The sequence below is a fragment of the Paralichthys olivaceus genome, chromosome 16, assembly GCF_024713975.1.
Source record: "Paralichthys olivaceus isolate ysfri-2021 chromosome 16, ASM2471397v2, whole genome shotgun sequence".
NCBI classification, from domain to species: domain Eukaryota; kingdom Metazoa; phylum Chordata; class Actinopteri; order Pleuronectiformes; family Paralichthyidae; genus Paralichthys; species Paralichthys olivaceus.
Genome location: NC_091108.1, coordinates 4,323,890 through 4,344,124, shown reverse-complemented (window position 1 = coordinate 4,344,124; position 20,235 = coordinate 4,323,890). Strand labels below are relative to the sequence as shown.

The window sequence follows — 20,235 nt, the reverse complement described above, 5'->3', positions numbered from 1 at the left end:
TTGATCGCTGGTCGGATCGGGTTGGATTTTTCTTCGGGGCAAAACCTGTTTGGTGATCATGTCTGCAGGCAAAGAATGAACAAACCCTTCATCCTTTATTCCAGTACTGAGAATAAAGGCGAGTCGACTTCATATCTTTGCGTGAAAATGTTTCACAACATAGTGATTCTCTACTGTGGGCTCTTAAGGCGATACAGAGGATTTTTTTTCTTTTTAAATTAAACAACGTCAAATACAAACGTTAGTCATTTTCTATTTCATTTCATCATATCATTGTGCCTATTTAAGGAAAACCCTGCCCTGCACTGATAATGACACACACAGACACACACACACACACACACACACACACACAGACACACAGGTAACAGGGGCTTTTGAATAGACACAGAAAACGACTAAAGTCTGGTTGGCGTAAAATGCGACTGTATTTTGGTGCCTTCAGAGCCCAGGGGCAGTATGGGAATCCTCAGCGTTCTGGTCAAGGACACAAGGGCCATTCAGAGTGGAGGAAGAGAATAAAGAGGGTTGGTTGGTCAACCTACTGGAAGCATGGTCAACCCACGGCCTCCACCACTGCTTTTTTTTGGTCTTGGCTTTCGTTCGATGTGCCCCTAAAATTTCACAAATACATGAGTGCAACATTTTAATAAGAAATTCAGTTTTTCTACAAACTTAAGTCTGTTAATTGAAGCTGCTCTTTTTGTTCAAATGCTTATGAAATAGTCATTACTACACAACATGGCTGCATTCTGATGATAGTTAGCATTAACACACTCTCAGCCACCTTACCTGACCTCTACTAGGCATCATTTTCACCCTATGTAAACTTTTTTCTCATATGTGCTGCACAGTAAGAGGCCCTGGCAGGCTTCGTCATACCGTCGTCATCGTCCTCGGGCTGCACGAGCGTCTGTCCGTCTCCAGACTCCTGCGCCATGCTAAGCATCTTCTCCTTGCCCCTCTTAAACTTTTGCTGCCTCACTTTAATGCGCTCCATCCTGATTAGATCAGAGAGACGGTGAAGAGACACCAAGTATCGACACAGGGGAACATCAGTGGCGGCCTAACAGACTGAGCATGAACATCTCCAGGCGTCATATGGAAATCAGCGTATGTTATGTAACGGTGGAGTGCTCATTAGAGCGAGTGAGTGGGTATTATCAGAGCTCATGAGTAACTCCTGAGGAACCTGTAAGTGGTGGAAATACATTGACTTTGTGTAGTATGATATACTGAGAGCAGGCTTCCAGGAAACAATAACGACTGAGGCAGGAGCTGCTTTTAATCTAAGTTTCAAATGGATTTCTTAGTCATGTTTACTAATAACTAAACTTAATGACTGTACTTTATCTTCATGCACCTTCCCGTTGTTGTAAATACTCACAAGATTATAAAATGTGCATCAATAGTCACAATAGTTGCACTAAGTGCTCCTGTTTGAATCACAAATAAGACCAATATTCTCAGTTGTTAGACTTAACTTTTAAACACTAACCCTATAGTTGCTTTTCAAAATCCTGCTACTTTAACTCTGATCTAATTAAGATCAGGGAGATTAAACTATTTGAAAATATGTGCGTGTAAATGTTTTAACTTGTAGACAGTAAACTGAAGTCTTGTGCAACAACTTCACATTTAAATGTCAAAACAAAGTATTAGCTTTATATTGAACACAGAAACTTTCTAAAAGATGAAGTTAAACATTCTCACTGTCTTTTCAGCTGCTCCACAGATTTGCGCTCCTCCTCCAGTCGGGCTCTCACCGCCTTCACTATGGTGGCCTGGAAAAGCTCAGCTCCTCTGAATCCCACAGACACACACATCAGTTACTAACCGGACGCTGCACGTGTAGGTTTGATCTTTTTTAATGACCTTCAATGAGCCTTGTACCTGGATGCGAGGATCTGCGACGCCCTGATGTCAGCGACCACGTGCAGGAAGTAGTAGCTCATGAAGACTCGTCTCTGCAGCAGCAGGAAGGCGAAGCAGATACTGTCCCAGATGATCCCGGCCTCGTTATTGGGCAGCTCGCAGCGCTGATCAGGGGCTGGAACAGACGTACACTGATTTCATTTAGTATGAAACTAATGACTGTTCACACCACTGTAACTTCATCATTAGCAGGGCCAACACCAATAATCTGCAATGGGTTAGCATCTTTAGCAGGCACAACAAATCAAGTCAAATTTATTATCCAATCTGGGGGAAACTGGGCTGCAGACAAACCATCATAAATACATCATTAAAAATAAAACAACCGGCAGATGACAGGGACAAAACACACTCCACAATACAATACAGGATCAATACATAAGGAGACAAAGATGAGCCTGAGTCCAGCGTTTGTTGATCCCCATCCTGACGAAGGACAGTTAGAGGTTTAAAGTCCTGCAACTAAAAAACATGTGAAAACTGTGATAATGATGATTTAAATGAGCTTTGACACATAAAAGACATTTATGAGTCTGAAAATGTTGACGTAGACAGAATTCTGTGTTTGATTATGCATGAATCCAAGTCCTTCAGTACATTTTGTCTTTTTTTTCTAATCTACATGTGTGTGGGATTAAGATGAACGCAGCACTGATTCATTAATTTGATAAATTAATTAATAGAACAAGGGTTTAAGGTTTAACGTCCACTTTCAAGAAATGCTTCTGAAAACACAATCTGCTGCAAAAATCACAGGAACGTCTCCTGTTGTGCCAAAACCTTTCCAACTTAAATAAATAAGTATTTCCCAACAAGTTCTACAATACAAGATGTTAAATGTTTACTCACGCAGATGTTCCTGGTCGATGTTGTTGTCATATTCTTTAATGGTGCAGACCAAACTCAGCAACTGGACTAACCAGCACTGCTTCTTCACCAGAGTGTTGAAGTAGCCACAAGCCAGAATCTATGGACACAGCAAAAAATATAACCTTTAATAAAATATTTCATTTTATATATTATATCAAATAAAAAGTCGGTTCGTTTATCGCTGATTATTTCTTGTTCAACTCACGGACAAAACATTTTTCATGGTGATCACAAAGATGTTGTAGGCGATGAGAAAGTCCCAGTAGTGCAGGATCTTTTTGATTGGCTTCAGTAACAGGTCTCCACCGAAGAGCAGGAAGTAGAAGCAGGCGACCAGGTATCCCATACAGAAGACGCTGATACGTGTGGTTCCCGTGATGAAGATGATGGTGAGGACAAACCAAAACAGGTAACTGAACATGATGACCTTCAGCATGTCGAGGTAGGACCTGCGGGACGGAGGCAAGGAAAGACGATCGTGAATTGAAATGACTAGTTGGTACCATTAAGAATGTAAAATTCTTTATATGCTGTCATTTTTTAAAAGCACTGTTAGACAACCTTGGGATTCAGGTAATTGAACTGGACATATTGTGAGTATAAAGCACAGAAAATGTTCTTGTCATTAAACCTGATGAGCAGAGACTTACACCTTTAACAGATATAAACAGATAGAAGCTCCTTTTGCACTGACTTTCTTAGTGATACTGTTTAATTTGCACCAAAGAAAGAAATCAGCTTCCCAGACGAGTGATCAAAAGCAGTTTCAATGAAAAGGAAATGTATAATATTGAACGTGCTTGAAGAGAACTACTGAAACTGCTGTCTCGTGGTCTCAATCAAACGATAACGATCACGTTAAGCACATGACCAAAGCTCCGTGATAGAGCCCGACCAATTTATCGGTAGAGGATAAAAATTGGCAGATCTGAGCTCGTCCCAGAGACGACACTGTGAGGACACTGCGTGGGCCGGTGCCAGTTGAGCCTAGTTGCTAATGAGGACCCATGTTCACCACATAGCAAAAGTCAAAAGTTAATTTTGTTGCTGCTCATGTAATCTGCCCATCAATCACACTTAGTGTTTCACTTAGCGTCAGGGCACCGGTAAGAGTCTAATCAATGAATGGGAACCAGAGCTGAAACCTGACTCCTGTCACTCAGCACATGTGCACTATGCTGCGTGTCCCGTGTGTGTCCTACATGCTAAAAACACACGGACGGATCCTGTGTTTATCATGTGAGAGAGCGTTAATGTGATGTGCACAGCGGAGACATAGGAAGCAATGTGCATTAATTTGATGGACCTGGGGAAAACATTGGGACCACAACAACAGCTGCAGTGTTTACGAAGCGGCCCTGATGAAGTGGGTTTGGATCGGACGATGCGTTGATGGGCCGGAATAGCTGAGTGAGTGTCCTTCTTCATCAGGGGGAGAAAATACCTTTTCCATACATAAAAGCTATTTATTGAGTTAGAGTACAGGGCAAAAGCGTCTGAGTCGCGGAGTGACGGACAGAGTGTTTTTGTGGATTATGGATTTCTCCCCCACCCCGTATCCGTAATTCGATCCTGGAGGGAAACGATGGAATAAGTGCAGCGCTGCCGTGGCGTGGACAGACGGGCTGCGCTGCTCTCTTTCTCTCTACGAGGGCTTGTTGATGGACACAGAGTGCGTTAATAAAAGACTTGTCCACTTTGCGCATCAAAACAGTGGAATGTGAAGAGCACATAATCAATGACTGTGGACAGGTCAGGATGCTCTCGCTGTCTCTCTAACTCGCTGCCTCTCAAAAACCCTCCCTCCGCTCACTCGTTTTTTTTTTTTTTTATTGTGCAAAGTCAGGATCGAGCTCTGGATTCAAAAACTGGACCAAAGCCACCACTCTCAATTATGCATGCGGTGGGTATTCAGTAACATCTCTCACTGAGCGACTGTCATCTGTCTTATTTTAATATTTACCCAGGATAAGGGATTTGCTGAGTGAGTGAGTTCTTGTTCAGCACCACCCCACTTAGGATTTCTGCAGTTTCACAGGTTGCAGCCAAGTTCAACAACAGTTTTCTACTAAGCAGCTCGACTGGAGAGACATCGAAAGCGTCTCACTCTGAGGTTTTCTCATGATCGTTACCCAACAAGTATGTTTGCTGATTTCTTTAGATCCACAAACAAAGAAAATAACCAAAGACAATATGCTTTTTTTAAATAATGTATTTAACTTTTGATATTTGACACTCTGTTGGATTAAGTTGCTCTTGTCAAATGTTTTATTTGTCTACATATTTTCTAAAAGGTTTTTAATAGCTCCACCATTTTTTTATTATATGTTTTAGTATATTGTAGAAATCTACCACCATTAAGAATAATTTAAGCGGTTTACTTCCTCTGCATTTGTGCTAATGTTGCTCTGGTCAAACTTCAGTAGCTCCATGTGCATTGTTACCTGCAGTGGATAAAGTCAGGGACGGGGTTGTGGACGCTGAACGAGGCTGCGTCCAGGTCTCTGCAGATCTCCACGTTGTCTCCTGCCATGATGCGGACGGCCGCCTTGTTCTCATCATCGAACACCTGCCTCTGAAGAGAGGCACACAGCAGCAACATGAAGTCATCTAGAAAAAGAGAGAGACAGCACTTCATTCAATCATGACGTTTTATTCAATTCATCCCAAAACAGCAACGTAGTGTAACAATAAACATGTTGTTGGTTTTTTTTTTTTACCTGTGAACAAAACTAAGACAATAATATGTGATGTGATATTTTTACTTTTGAATACTTCTACTTAAAATGAATCTCCTGTTTGAGAAACGTACAGATGAGGAACGATGGATTGGGCTTTGCGCGGAAATCTGGGATGTAGAGCCACTTGACCACATTGGAGTGTGTAAAAGAGCTGGGAAACCTCCAGGGGTAATCTGAAATGAAAACACACACCATTATCATCACGTATAAACCACATGAAAACGTCAGGTTTATTTATGGAGCATTTTAAAAGGAGAGGACTGGCAATAAAAGCCTTGATGTGGCAACAAATAAAAAAAGAGACACTACATCATGAAGGACGAGGGACACCTTCATGTGATTTGTCCTGTTTCACCAAACAATGTACTTTTGTAATTATCTAAAACAAATCAAGGCCTCAGTTCGTCTCTGGACCAAGATATTTAACACAGATACACATTTTGATTTGCTGCACCACTACTGCAGCTCACTGTGATGCCTAAATAAGTAGTTAAAGTTGTTGATCATACAATAATATGAATAATAATCGAAATGAGAAGCTGATTGACAGAAATTAATGACAAATCAACAACAATTAAGACGATCCATTATTCATTTATGTCGTCTAACAAGTGCAAATGCCAGAAATATGCTGTGTCCAGCTTCTCAAATGTGAGAATTAGCTTATTCTCTGCTTTTTACATTGTTAGTTAAAAGCTTTGGGTTTACAGCACCAACCTTTGCAGGCTGCAGGCGGGATCCCGATGCAAACAAAGTACTGGAGGGTGAGCATGCAGGCCAGGAAGCAGCAGTACTTGGGCCAGATCTCCGCGATGGCTTTCCTCCGCCGTCGGTACATGACGGCTATCAAGGCGAAGCCATGAAGCATGCCGTAGAAGTCCATCCGCTGACCGATGACATTGACCACCAACAGAAGGCACGTCTGTGGGCGACACATGAAGAGTGAACACATGCAGGAATGGAGACAACGTTTCTGAGATAAAATAGATATATTTAGCTCTTTTCTCCGCTGCACCTCTAGTCCAAACTTGTAGAAGAAGTAGTTGATGAAGTATTTGATGAAGCTGATGATGCCGATGTCCAGGTGCTGCCGCGTGGTGTCGTGGAAGATGATCCGAGCAGCGGGAGGCGACAGCTTGTTCCTCAGTCTGAAGTATTCCTGATGGCGGTAGATGGTCACCTCGAATGCTAAGAGAGCCAACATCAGGAGGTTGTCCTGCACGGGGACAGAGAACATTTTAATGTTCATTGTTAAGACATTTATGTTGTTAAATATGCATTGAAAGATTTGTTTCTCTCACACACACACAATCATTTACATTTTTAAAAAAGCCATTATAATCAGTAAAGCGCAGGGAAGTAGTTAAACAGTGGGAAGAGAGAATGGGTGTACTGATCAATATAGAGCATGGGAATATAGAATATTGATTTGCAATAGGTATTCGTGAAAAATGATGAAATATAAATGAGAGTAGTTTAATATGCAGTCTGATTATTATGTTGACATATTGTCCAGAAAGTTAATAACACAATTTGTTTTATCATTTTATTAAAATACTAAAACCACTTCCTGTTTTCATGTTGGTAATGTGAATTGTTTGTGATGATGTCCTGTGTGTGTGTTTCCACTTCTTCTCACCCTGAGGTATCCCAGCAGGTCCGCAGACTTTTCCAGGCCCACCCAGTTGGCCGGATCCACAGGACCTACGTACAGCAGAGAGTCCTGCAGCTCAGTCTTCTGGTCGCTTGAGTACGTCTCCGACTGCGGACGTGAATAATGAAGTGTCAACATTCAGTACATGCACTCGGTATATGTACAGTAGCTCATGCAACCCCGGGATGAGAAACATCTACTACATATGTTTACCACAGAGCAGTTCTTGGAGTAGCTCGGGGGGTCTATGGACTTCAGCTGGTACAACATTTTACACACAATGATGACACATGTCCACACGGTGCAAATGCTGGAAGCGAGGGGCCGATACTGACTGAACGGCAGAGCGAAGGCCCAAGACGCCAGGAACACATAGTTGAACAACGACACCTGCACGTGGGGACGATACAGAGAATGAGGACAAAAAGAAAACAGCTCATACTTAGTTCCTGATATTCTCATTGTCTTACTACAACTGGCAGAAATACGGTTTCCTCATTGCACAACTTTTTTAAAAGCACAATTAAAAGATACTTTTAAGAGTTATTTGAATAAGAAGAGGGTGATAAAAGTAAAGAGTAATGTGAGGCAATTCAAATACATAAAAATGAACATAAAACTGAGGGTCAAGAACTATAAATAAAATATTATTACATTACATAAATTCAGATCTATAAAAGTACATTTTAATAAGAATCTAACAGACTAAGTATGACGAGCTTATCCAGGGTTAACCACTCAGTCCATTTGTTCCAAACTTTTACTACTTTTATTTCCATCCAGTGGCTCTAACTGTCCACATGACCCCACGTTATTATCTGGCTTGATTTCCTCTTGGTTCAGAGTTTAATTTTATATGTCTAAGGCATCAAATTTTGAACAGTGGACAATAACTTGTTGATGGTCCCATAAAATCCGAATCTATTAAAAACCTTTACTAACCAGCCTGGTTTACATTGATATATATTTTAGTGAGTGGGAAGTTTTAATTTAAGAACTTTAAACTTTGGACATTTTATAATGATAGAAAAACACATTTGATTTTCTGGACAAAACAAGCACGTAACTCCTGTACATGCTAAAATAAAAATGACAGGCTGCTGCAGAGCTGAAATGACACATGAAGGACGAATGGGAGTTCTTTCATCGGAGGAATCCCGGGTTTCTTTACCTCTTTGACAGAGACGAGGACGATGTAGCAGGACACTATTTTGATGATGTGGATCTCCAGCAGCCACCAGATGAACAGCTGCAGTTTGTGGAAATACTCCAGGAACTTGAGGAAGAGCACAGTCAGACGGTCGACCACCAGGTGCCACTTGTTTTTCAGATCTGGAGGAGGGGAAATAAAATCCAGACACGGTGAAGACACTGAAGAGGTTTCAATTAAAAGTGTTTTCAGGTTACACCTCACAGTTACTGCAAAATGTTGATGGTTCCAACACTATTATCCAACGTCTGGCATTCTGCCTTCATCCTTTTATCAAGATGGAACAAACGTGGTTTTCTCTTTACACCTCAGGAATCAGTCTGAAGATATTCTGTGTTTTAATTGTCTATAAAGCTCATTCAAATACTTAGTAATTAACTGCCAGTTTATATATTTTATTCCTCTGTGACATGGAGGCATGTTGCTGCCCAAAGATTATTACAAACTAATCCGTTGTAAAAGGTATGTACCAAGGATAGAAAATCAGACCCGAGAACATTCAAATCGTGTGTTATAATTCAAATTAAAGTTGGTGTTTATGACATTCTTCGTCTTCACAGAAGTGTGTGGCTCAGGCAAATACCATTTTTAAAATGTTTGTGCTAACGCAGCCTGACTGATGGGTCCTGATGTTTATCATTTGACCTCAGGTATTACTGAGGTCAGTGAAAAAGCCAAAATTCCTTTACATGTCTTCTGAGGCTGCTAAAGGTTTGTTTATGCATTTTTTTCCCATAGAAACAAAATGAGGATGATGGAAACATGGAACATTAAATCTGTATTAACAAGCAAATTCCAAATTCCAAGCTGTTTTACTTCAATTAGCTGAGAATACAGACTGAATATTCTGCTTTATATTCTCACAAAGGATATAAAACCTGCAGCCAAAGTTTGCTGGTGTGTATATGTGTCTTACAAAAGACATTATCTCAGGCTTTAATAGAGGCCTCATTGTTTGGACAGAGCATATAGACTGTATGGCCTACAGCTCATTATAAACCCAGAGGCCCCGCAGGGCTGCATTTTATCACCTATTTTATTTTCTGTGTATATAAACAACATTTTAATTTAGGACCTGTGTCTGACTGTCTGTGTAAACATGCTAACGGTGCAGTGTTAGTTTGCGTTACGCTGAAAGTGAGCGCATGAGCTACGTCAGAGCAGAAAAGTGGAGATAAATCTCAGCGAAGCCGACTTTGCTTCAGATGATTAACAGCCGACTGGTGAGAGAACAGGCAGCAGATGCTGGCGCAGCGGCCGGAGCTTCTTCTTCAAGAGAGCAACATCTGTCTTCTGAGCAGACAGAGGAGCAACAGGCCGACAGAGATCTGAGAGGAGATGTCTCTACACTCATGAGTGAAAGTGCTTACACCACAGCACGTATGAGTCTCAGTTGTAAAACCAGCAGTGTGGGAAGCTATGATGGACGTTAGAGGAGTGAGCAAAAGGTCACATCGACATTCTGAAGTGATTAAATACAACTCTGCTTCTAGATGAGCGCCTCAACATCAGTTTCATTTCTTTTGTTTATTGTTTGTCTGCGGGATGACACAGAAACGGATTTCCACGAAACGTAATGGAAGATGGGACACGGGCGGAGAAAGAACAACAGGACAGAATCAGATATTGGGTGGAGGCTCTCACTTGCGTTCACACATACACCTCCTTCTGTGAAGCTGCTGAGAATCTTGGGAGTTCAGTCTGAAAGCAACATGTGAGTTTGTGTAATTTGGTGCAGCTTGATTAAATCTAAGGGGACTGTTGGACCTCGGCGGACGTATGCGGCTCAATGAGGTTAATCCTAGTTTTACATGAAAGTGTATTTCTCAGTACCTGAGCTCTGCTCGGTGCTCGGCTCTGGCCCCGTCCCCGCACTGCAGTGGTGGCTCTCCTCTGTGCTGGACTGCCGCAGGTCGGGCAAGCTGCCTGGCTTCTCACCACTCATGTCAGTGTCATCCATCACCACCACCAGGGCCTGCTTCTTCTCCTTCTCCTTCTCCTCCTCCTCCTCCTGCTTCTCCTGCTTGTCCTGCACCTCCTCCGGCTCTCTGGGCAGCGCCGCGTCCACCGAGCTGGCGCTGAGCATGGTGAGGTCCGCCAGACTACCGTCCTGGTGCACCAGTCTGAAGACATGTCAGAAAGTATTAACACACAAAGACTCAAACAAGCTCAACTGTAATTCTATACCTGTGAGGACTTCCAGGGACATTGATGTATTATCTAGTTAATTCTTTTGGGGTTGTTGTTTTTTCAGCTGTAAGTTTTGGAATCAGTGAGTCCTACTTGACGAACATCTCACCACAAGATAAATTTAGTAGCTGTTGTGAGGCTTTTGATCGTATCGCACAATTGTCCTCAGCCGGGGGAGTTTCCTCAGTTATTATGATAAGACATTTCTAAATTTTTGTTTTTATTACTTCTTGTCCATTGTCAGCTTCAGGTCACAAAAAGCCACTTTTAAACGTGTAAATGTGACTTGTGTCTATATCATTCTGACAAGAAACGTCTGTTAAACTACTTATAAATCTGTGAGGAAGGTTCGTCTAGATTTCAATAAAACAACCTGATGTTCTTCTGTCAACATCTAGATCCTCTCCACAGCAAAGGAATCAAAAGAAATGTCATTAACATATTTCTTTTTCAATGCATTATGTCCTCATAAGTATAGAAAGCCATCACACACTCATTCTCCAGGTGAAAGTCTCTGATGCAAACAGTACGATGGGAACTGTTCTGCTCTGTGACGCTACCTGAACATCAGAGCAGCGTTTCATCAGGCATAGTAATCGAGAAGCAGTGCACATTCCCTCTGCATTCTTCAAAACAATCAATGCTGTTTTTATGACCGAGCTAAATGGTCTGGGGGAGGCATTAACCCTTTGAGTTCGTCTCAGGGAATGGAGCAAGGTCAAAGGTCAGGGTTTGGCTTGCATGAACCGGCTGCACATCAAGGCAGGCATGTCATTACCCAGAGGTCGCACTTACTTGCTCGGTTGAGTGGGGATTTTTTGCTTGATGCTGCTCAGAATAATGAAAGTTACAGAGAAGTCAAGGTTGAACAGTGAGGAGAGAAACCAACACAGACACTTAAACTCCCTGACAAAGAATATCCACGTTAAAATGCATGAACACTGGCCAACACGCTCCTGTGGTTTGGGGGAGACAAGCTTTTTTTTCTTTTTCTTTTTGCGGGAAAGGGTTGATTTCTAGGGGTTCAGCAGACAGAAGGGGTGTGGATCATTGGCAAGATACTCAAACAGGAGATTTTGGAGACTGAAGCATGCTTGAGACAGAAGTTGTTCATCTGGACAGTTGGTGAAACTATTGGAGAGAAGGGTTTTATTGAGGAGGTCAGAAATGTAACAGAGAGCACAAGAAGAGAAGGCTACAGGCAAAATAAAACCATCAGAAACTGGAGAAAGAACCGAAATGTTGAGGAATTTAAAAAACTTTCAGAAGATCATCGATGTTCCATTTCAAGCAAAGGGGGGGGGGGGGGGGGTAAAAGAGGAAGCATTAACGCTCCAGGGTGAACTGGGATGTCAGTGGATGCCACAGAAAAGCGAGCAAATTACCCACCTATCCATGATCAGATAGATACGCCCGCTGACTTTAGCATGGCTGTGAGGAAACGGTGGCAGAGGAGAGAAGGCAGCGGGTCACGCAGAGAAGCAGAGAGGAGACGAGGAAAAGCGGCAACAAAAACAATGGAAAGTCCACGACAATAAAGTCAAACACGCCGCAGACTGTGAAAATGTGAACGCTTGTAACACAAAGCTGCACGACAAGGCACACGACGATGAGAGCAGCGGATATGAGGGTTTAACAGGGTGTGATTATCCAGAATGCATCTGTCATGCTAACATTGCTGGTTTTCTAGGAATTTATGGTTTGGATGTTTATCATCCGTGAGAAGAACCTTGTTTTATTTTATATACAAATCTGAGATGTTCAAGATGTTCGATTTATGAGCAAGTTAACTTTTCATTTTAAACAGAGTTTGGTCTGATGAGGGGCAGGATAAAAATTTTAGATTTGTTATTTCATCAGGCTGAATTTACTGCATTGATCGGTTTTATGGTTTTATATGTGATTTGGGGAATTGTGAAATAGACTTATTTTAAGAATCCACAAAATATCATCCAGCTCTATAGGTGCTATAGGAATTTGAGAAAAATAAAGTGGAATAAAACTATGAATCTGAATGGATCTTGTGATTTTTGACTAATGATCAGAAAAAAAACCAACACATGTGAAGATGATGCAGCCTGATATGAACATTCTACAGACAAATCCATTAACTGAGGAAACAATCAAAAATGAAAATGATTGTGAGTTGCAGCCCTGGAGTTTTTGCATGTAAATATATTCTGCAGCTGAAGGTCACCACTGGAGATGCAAAGTTTTCCCAGAGGTTCAAGTCCACATTTCGCAGGAGCTTTACCACCAGAGACAAATCTTGCTGAGCAACGAGAAAGGCGACTGCAGTTAAATTAAATTCTGGTTTCCTTTCCGTTCTAACATGGCAGGTTAACAGAACTGTTGAAACTTTAATGGACAGAAGAACAAAGAAGTTAATTTATCAGTGACACGTGAGCTCAAAGAAAACAAAGTGTCTCACCTGTAGATTGTGCTCTCCTCTTTGGCCACGACAGCCTGGAGGTCAGTGAGCTGGAGGAAGCGGTCGTGGAAGTAGTGCAGGTGGAGGATACACACCAGCAGGAAAGAGGTCGGGATGAAAATCCTGGTGAACAACTGTGACACCGTGAACTGCTCCAGGCCCAAATCCCTCAGGCTGCGGAGAGGGAAACATTTAGAGCAACTTCATGTTGAAGTCTTTCTGTCAGAGAATGTAAGAGGGAAGAAGCTCGCAGATAAAACCACGTGCCGTTCACCAGCACAGCGGAGCTCACCTCTGCTCGGTCATGCCCAACATGCTGGACCAGAAATTTACCGAGCCTTTAAACTGGAAGGTGTAGACCAGCGTGAGGACCAGCATGGTGTACATCACCACCGACATCCAGAAGTACTTCAGGATCCTTCGCCAGTACTCATAATGCACCTGGATACAAATAATTGCAGTAAGTGTTATACAGAGGTGGTGAGTTATGTGACCTCTGCAGCTATAATGAATTAAATTAAACACAGAGGCGAGAGGACATCTGGATTTAAGGTGGCTTTCTTTTCTTTTTTTTTTTAAACAGTGGTTGAGGTTATAAAACAGTCAAGAATACACTGTGGATTATGAGCCTGCTGTACACAAACTTTATGACTCTAATAAAATTGTCAGCACCTTCTGTTTTTTGGGAAATTGAATTTGGAAACTCAACAGCATCCCACCCATGAGCTAAATCTGGAATAAACTGGGACCATAACACTTAGCAAACTGCCCTATTTTAACTGGTGACAATACAGTAATTACACTTCATTTAGTTTCAAAGAGCTTCAGAAGCAAAGAAAAGTTGTAAAACTTTTTGGGTGTGGTGATTTGTGTAAAACAAAGAACTTTAAACATATATATATATATATATATATATATTTACGGATCTGACACAGCAGTACTGTCATATAAATACATGGTCTGTGTGTGTGCTGGTTTACATATAGTTCATGATGCACTGATGCTCTCAGACCCCGGTGTGTTTGGGTACCTGGTAAAGGGCCACACAGGAGAGGAACATCATCATGTAGATGATCTTGTACATGACGATGGTTCCCTCGAAGCTGACTAAGAAGAACATCCCCCCACAGATGTAGATCCAGTATTTGACCAGCAGAGCCATGACCATGTTGCCCAGGACCTGCATGATGTCCTGCTCGCCTTGGTCCTCAGACTCCTCCTCCTCTATAAACCACAGCAGCGAATCAGAAAATTGCACTGACTCACTGAAACTGAGCGACTGTCCGATGGGTTTTTGTACATAACAAAATACAGTAATACAAATCATATTATATATCAGATATACAGCAAATGATTACTGTTATATTTGTTTCCATGCATGACTTTGTCTCACATTATATCAAACTATATATTTATGTCTTAACCTGTTGCTCAGGAAAAACTAAACATTTATTGGAATAATGTTGTGCTTTATGAAATTTGACTGGAATGTTCAGTTCTTAGATGTTATAAAGATTAAACCTGACAAACAAATCAAGAAGAATTCAGCAGATCACCTCCAACACAAGCAGATCTGTTATCTTTGCTCATCATTAATACTAATTAATTAAGAGACCAATTATAATTCTTTTGAACCCGATGCAACTTTTGCTTATTGCTGTTAAACCTGCAAAAGTAGATTTGAATGCAAAAAAAAGTCAAGTAAAGCTTCGAACCACAGGAAGACATTCCAGTATTTTCTCTTCATCATCTATAAATGTTGTCAAACGTCACCTGCAACTCTCTAATTTCAGTCCTATTCAGTTCAGATAGTTATTGGTTTGTCAAATATTCACATATATTATCTTGTATTTGTACTATATTAAAAAACTAATGAGAGCGCAGAGAGCTTACCTTTCTTCTCCTGATCCACCACATGAACGTCTGACAGTCCAGCACTGTCTTCCTTTTGTTTTTCCCATCTCTCTGTAAGCGTTTGTCTGAGCAGCAGCCAGAAGCTCAGCAGACACAGAACCTACACACGAACATGTTTAACCAAACACATGAAGAGCCGGGGGGGACAGATGAAGTAATACATTATTTTCATTTAAGAGAAGTCAGTATGTGTTTATACAATAATTCTGAATGGTCCTTTCACACTTGCATTCAATTATCTAAACTTCCAGACATGTCTTGAATTAATCTGGGACTTAAGATAAACTTTGAAATACAGGTTGAAATACAAAGCCTCTGCACTTCTGAAGGGGAGGGGGCAGGGATAAGACCACTGAGAGTCTGTGGTGACCCCCTGATGTATGAAATGTAATTTTAGAAAATACTACAAACATGTTCTCCTCCTACAGGAGAATACCGTATGACTGCCCTCTTTTATTAGATGAATTCAGAGCATGAGGAGCGTAATTATTCTCCGAATCCACGGTTCGATCCACACTTCTTTTGTTTTCATGACTGACATGTGCTGCAGTGTTGATTGTGAAATGAAAAATAAGTCACATTTGTTAAGTAACGAGATTTCTACAGGCACAACTTCTGCGGGTATCCGCAAACAAAATGTTAAACAAACTCTTTAACCAAATAATTTAGTTTCCAAACCTTGGATGAAAGTGAGTGGAAAGGGTTTTTCTTCTTGATAAAGAACCCTGAGATTTCTGGCATGCCCTCAAAACTCCAAATGTACTGCAGGACTATCAGCAAGTTGCCGTAGGCCACCATGAAGGGAGACGACAGCATGGCGTAACGCCTCCGGTCCCTCACCATCCACAGCATGCAAGACCAGATGAGGAAGACAAACGTCAACCAGCTGACGTACGTGATGCTCCACGCCTGAGGAGAACAACCGCAGAATCTGTTTGTGGACACAACTCACATTTTGCACGTTCAGCTCATCAGTTAAAAGTTAAAAGTCCCAATATTGTTCTAGCGTCGCATTCAGTTCCAACTGATAACTCGGTGTTTTACCTGTGTGTGTGCCAGTTTATACGCTTCGTTCCAGGAAACACTTCACAAAATTGTTTTGGAAAAAAAAATAAAATTGACAAAACAAAGTATTGAATTAAAGTTTAACAGTTTATGTTGAAACTGCAGACACACACAGAGAGAATAACACAAACATCACCCCAGTGTCCTCCGCTGTGGGTTTTTTTCTTTCATTTCCTTTTTTTCTATGATTTCTACAAAGATTTATGGACGTCTCTCGTCTCGAGAGTCAGAAGGCAACATTTAAAGTGGAATGCTTGAGGGGTTGATTTGGTCTCATTCCATGTCGGGGGTTTTTTTGTAGCTTTTGTAGAGATGTAAAAATGTTACTCACCTCAAATCATAGTTCGATTTTCATTCGCTGCATTTTAATTTTGAACATTAATATAAAGAGCTTCTTTTTTTTTTTTTTCGAAAAATATAGTCTGTGTTACCGAGTCATGACGGTTGCCAATGTTTTAAAACTATGATTCATCCAGGAATGTTTAACTGAGAACAGATGATCTTTGTGATCCTGCCACACATTCAGTCATAGACGCTGCCCAGTACAACCACAGCTCCCTCCTGTTGGTCATCCAGCTCAGGACCAGAGGGGGGGGGGGGCATCTGAACAGCATTTATCAACATATATGGAGTGTTTGGTATTCACTCAATTTTTCCAGCAGCTCTGTGAGTTTAAACTTTTTATAATTTTTATAATTATGCTGCTTTCAGGTTTCGATTAAACCAAAAATACAAACTGCAACAGTGACATGTTCATTACTTTGGATCAAAATCACAATAAAAAGCTGGATTATTCAACATTCACGTACTCGTTCTCCTCCGTGTCACAGTCTCACTCACCATCATGGCTATGAGAGCACAGATGTAGCTCTGCTTCATGATGAAGTGAAAGACTTTGACCATCGCACCGACTCCTCGTTTCTTTATCCCGTCCTCGTCCTCCTCAGTTTTCTCCTCTCCTTCGTCCAACGCCGACTCCTCCGGGGGTAAATGCACTTCATACACACACTCATCCTTCTTCTCTGGTTGGACACAGAAACACAACCCTTTGCTAAAATAGTGACGCTGAGAAATCGTCTGTAAATGAAACTAACAAAGCTCGTCCAGAGTCGACGAGGAGATACAGAGCAAAGAGTAAAACGCTCACCTGTACCGTCGTTGGGCTGGTCCATTTTATACTGGGGGGTGGAGTACAAGTCCAGACAGAGCGGTCCAGTTGTGACAAACTCAAAGGACGTCCCGTTTGAGGTGGGGACAGCCTGTAGATCATCATGAAAACTTCAACAACTGTAAAAGTGCTTTTTTTAAGGGATCACACAACTGGACAGAATTCTGTCCCACAAGGACAAACAGGGAGCAACTCATTTTATGTTGTACAATTATGGATAATCTGCTTTTTCTTAACATTACACTTTGTCTTCGTGAGGCAGTAAAGGGATAATTTGTTCTCTACTTTTCACACAGCACATTCTTCGTCACATATGTGCAAGTCTGTCAGTGGCTGTAATCATTCCTCCTCTACATGTTGTAAGTGGTAAGAGGGACAGAGGGTATTTTCTAAATTTACAGCCATTTTACTGCCTTGCAGAGAAGCTGCCGAGGGATAATGACACAAAAGGTAATTATCTCCACCGCGAGGGTTTGTTTTCACCCCCTGGTCTGTTTATTTGTTGGTTGGTTTGACATTTGCACAATTTTTCCAGGGGATTTTGCATGAATCTTGATGGGAAAAAAAATAAAAATCATGCAGTTTGGTGCATATCCAAATAAAATCCCTGATCCAGCAGATTTAAATGTGATTTCATAAAGGGACTGCTGGGCCTTGGCGAGGGTGTGAACTTTCAGTGCTTCTCTACTTTTGTACTAAAATCACTGCAACGTTTTAAAGCTGGTAATAAAAACTCTATGTATTTTGGCTAAATCCGACTGCTGAAGCCGCATATTAGCTTTAGCTGCACTTTAACAAGGGATCTATTCAGCGCCAGTATGAACAAGAGGAATGATTGTGAATGGTGGACTCTGAAAAAATGTGATTCTATCCATTCAAAGTTGCGGCTTCAGATAAAATATATTATTTTGATGTTTGAGCATGACAATCATTTCATCTAAATTCAGCTCAGAATTACTTCAACAGCCGATTTAAGACCCAGGCAGCTTGAAACCAGGGTTAGCTCAAAAGCTTTGTTGTTCACTAAACTTTAACCACAGGCTCAGAGGGTGCAGTGTGAAAAGCACTTTGCAGAGATTCCTGATCTCGCTGCAGGGCTGATGGGTGACCGGGGGGATAAGATGCACAGAATCAAGACACATCCAGAGCAGCCCCCACCTCAGTCGTACTGATGCCATCCTGGGTGGAGAGGAGCTGGAGGAGGAGGAGGAGAAAAGAGCATATGAGACAAGGTGCGTTATCGATGAGCTGCTGAAGTCAAAGGCCTCCTGGTTCTTTATAGTCGCTGATAAGCAGGAACAAAGCCCAGCAGCACTACTCTGTAAATCGAGCCCATCGCTCATCTGCGTCTGCTGCACACCCTAAAAGCATTTAAACCTCAGGAGGTGGCCAGTGGAGACAGACTACAGACTTTAATATGGGAACAAGGTCAGTGTGTGCATGTGCAATCACAGCTGAACCTTCCCAGGGATGAGTCTATTATGAAAGCTTGTGGAAACCGCTAAGGCCTAAAGTTTACAGTTTAACAAAAAGTCTCTTTCCCTGTTATTTTTATTCTGTGTTAAAATATGACAGCTTTTTTCCATTGCACTCTATTATTGTTGAAACTGAGTCATATGGTTCGTGGCTAACATCAGTTATCAATTGTAGAGAATGCGACAGGGAATGTGTTTGGGTTTTAGCGGCCAGGGCTGTTGAAGGAAATCAAACATTTCACATATTTAGGGAAAATATCCTCAGGATATTTTGAAAGGCGTTAAACAGCTAACATGTCCTTCTAAAGCAGTGTTTTCATGTTTTAAGCTTCACGCTGTTAAAGCCTCGACATCTCGGAACCTGCTGCTTAATGAAATGAGACAGAAAAGTTTCTGGCTTCTTTAAAATCCCTTCGTCAAACGTTTCCTTCTATGAAAGCTCTTATTTACACCGACTAATCCTATTTACCATGCTGTTTGTTTTTCTGCTCATGTTCCTTTGTTACTCCTGCCGAGGAGGTTATGTCTTCATCCCTGTCTGTTGGCTTGTCGGCCGGTATGTTTGTAAGCAAGACACAAAAACTACAGGACGGAATATCACACAAAGTGGTGGAAGGAAAGAACCATTCGTTTTTGTGCGGATCCAGGATTTCTTTCACTTTCTTAGTAGAAACTGCATTTTTTTTTCAACACCTTCCTTAATTTATCAGAGAACAATTCATGGATCTTGATAAAACAGATCCAAATAAAAATCTGAATTTACTGAATTTTTTTTTTTACCCGTCTTATATAATTTCTTCGTTGTAAAGCACTTTGTAAAATGGTTAAGACAAAGTGTATTATTACCATTATTATCATTTTTCACACTGTACTGTGTGTGTCAGTGTTTTGTTGACCAAAGGATGATCACTTTATGATATGTATTTATTAACCCTCAGGTTTTGAACATACGTTTTTCTCATCAGTGCCTTGGCGTGACTCCCACCACAGCTGCCTCTTCCTGTTGGCTGAGTTACTTGTTCTGTTTCCAACTAGATCGTCCTCCTCGCACACATCCCCGTCGTCCTGAAAAAACATAGATAGACAGTTTGGATGATTGTATATCTGACTGGATTGTGAGCTGAGTCTCCTGTTGGTGTACAGTGTAGGAGTGCAGAATGTGAGGAGGAGTAGGGTGACATTTAAAAAAGAGGAAATTAGGTTTTACTGTAAATTACCTGCATTTCTTTCATTGATTATATTCAGAAGAAACAGAGGCAGTGTCCACATGGTTATTACTACTGTCTATTGGTGTCTGTGCTTCCTGTGTTTCAGGAATTTGAGTGTCTGCATCTTTAAACGTAAAAAGGAATAATGCTCTACCGTGAAAGTAAAATGAATCCAGAGAAATATATTTTTATATTTGCATTATTGATCACTTCTTCTTTGCAATTAATCATGATCATGACACTGATGTTAATGTGTGACTGTGAGTTTCTTTGTTTTCCATCAGTGATCACATTTAGATTCTTAAATCTATTTGAATTATAGCGTTTTTGCTGAATTAACACCGACAGACAGACCTGCTGCGGATTTATGTTGT

At 41.3% G+C, this 20,235-nt stretch overlaps 1 protein-coding gene across 6 annotated transcripts in view; it reads right to left on the bottom strand.

The window, feature by feature from the left end:
- Positions 1–20,235, bottom strand: part of LOC109643851 (piezo-type mechanosensitive ion channel component 2) — a 62,486-nt gene that overhangs the window by 16,744 nt on the left and 25,507 nt on the right. For all 6 annotated transcript variants that reach the window (XM_020109107.2, XM_069510579.1, XM_020109137.2 and 3 more), the window contains exons 9-31: positions 19,605–19,718; positions 18,337–18,372; positions 17,158–17,269; positions 16,851–17,032; positions 15,624–15,854; positions 14,925–15,045; positions 14,062–14,255; positions 13,324–13,472; positions 13,032–13,205; positions 10,244–10,533; positions 8,372–8,532; positions 7,414–7,590; positions 7,186–7,308; positions 6,562–6,762; positions 6,264–6,468; positions 5,618–5,719; positions 5,250–5,415; positions 3,011–3,254; positions 2,785–2,902; positions 1,894–2,050; positions 1,714–1,803; positions 883–1,001; positions 546–614 (exon numbers count right to left, since the gene is read on the bottom strand). In XM_020109107.2, coding sequence (XP_019964666.2) covers positions 546–614; positions 883–1,001; positions 1,714–1,803; positions 1,894–2,050; positions 2,785–2,902; positions 3,011–3,254; positions 5,250–5,415; positions 5,618–5,719; positions 6,264–6,468; positions 6,562–6,762; positions 7,186–7,308; positions 7,414–7,590; positions 8,372–8,532; positions 10,244–10,533; positions 13,032–13,205; positions 13,324–13,472; positions 14,062–14,255; positions 14,925–15,045; positions 15,624–15,854; positions 16,851–17,032; positions 17,158–17,269; positions 18,337–18,372; positions 19,605–19,718 — 3,535 coding nt within the window. The remainder of the gene's footprint in view (positions 1–545; positions 615–882; positions 1,002–1,713; positions 1,804–1,893; positions 2,051–2,784; positions 2,903–3,010; positions 3,255–5,249; positions 5,416–5,617; positions 5,720–6,263; positions 6,469–6,561; positions 6,763–7,185; positions 7,309–7,413; positions 7,591–8,371; positions 8,533–10,243; positions 10,534–13,031; positions 13,206–13,323; positions 13,473–14,061; positions 14,256–14,924; positions 15,046–15,623; positions 15,855–16,850; positions 17,033–17,157; positions 17,270–18,336; positions 18,373–19,604; positions 19,719–20,235) is intronic.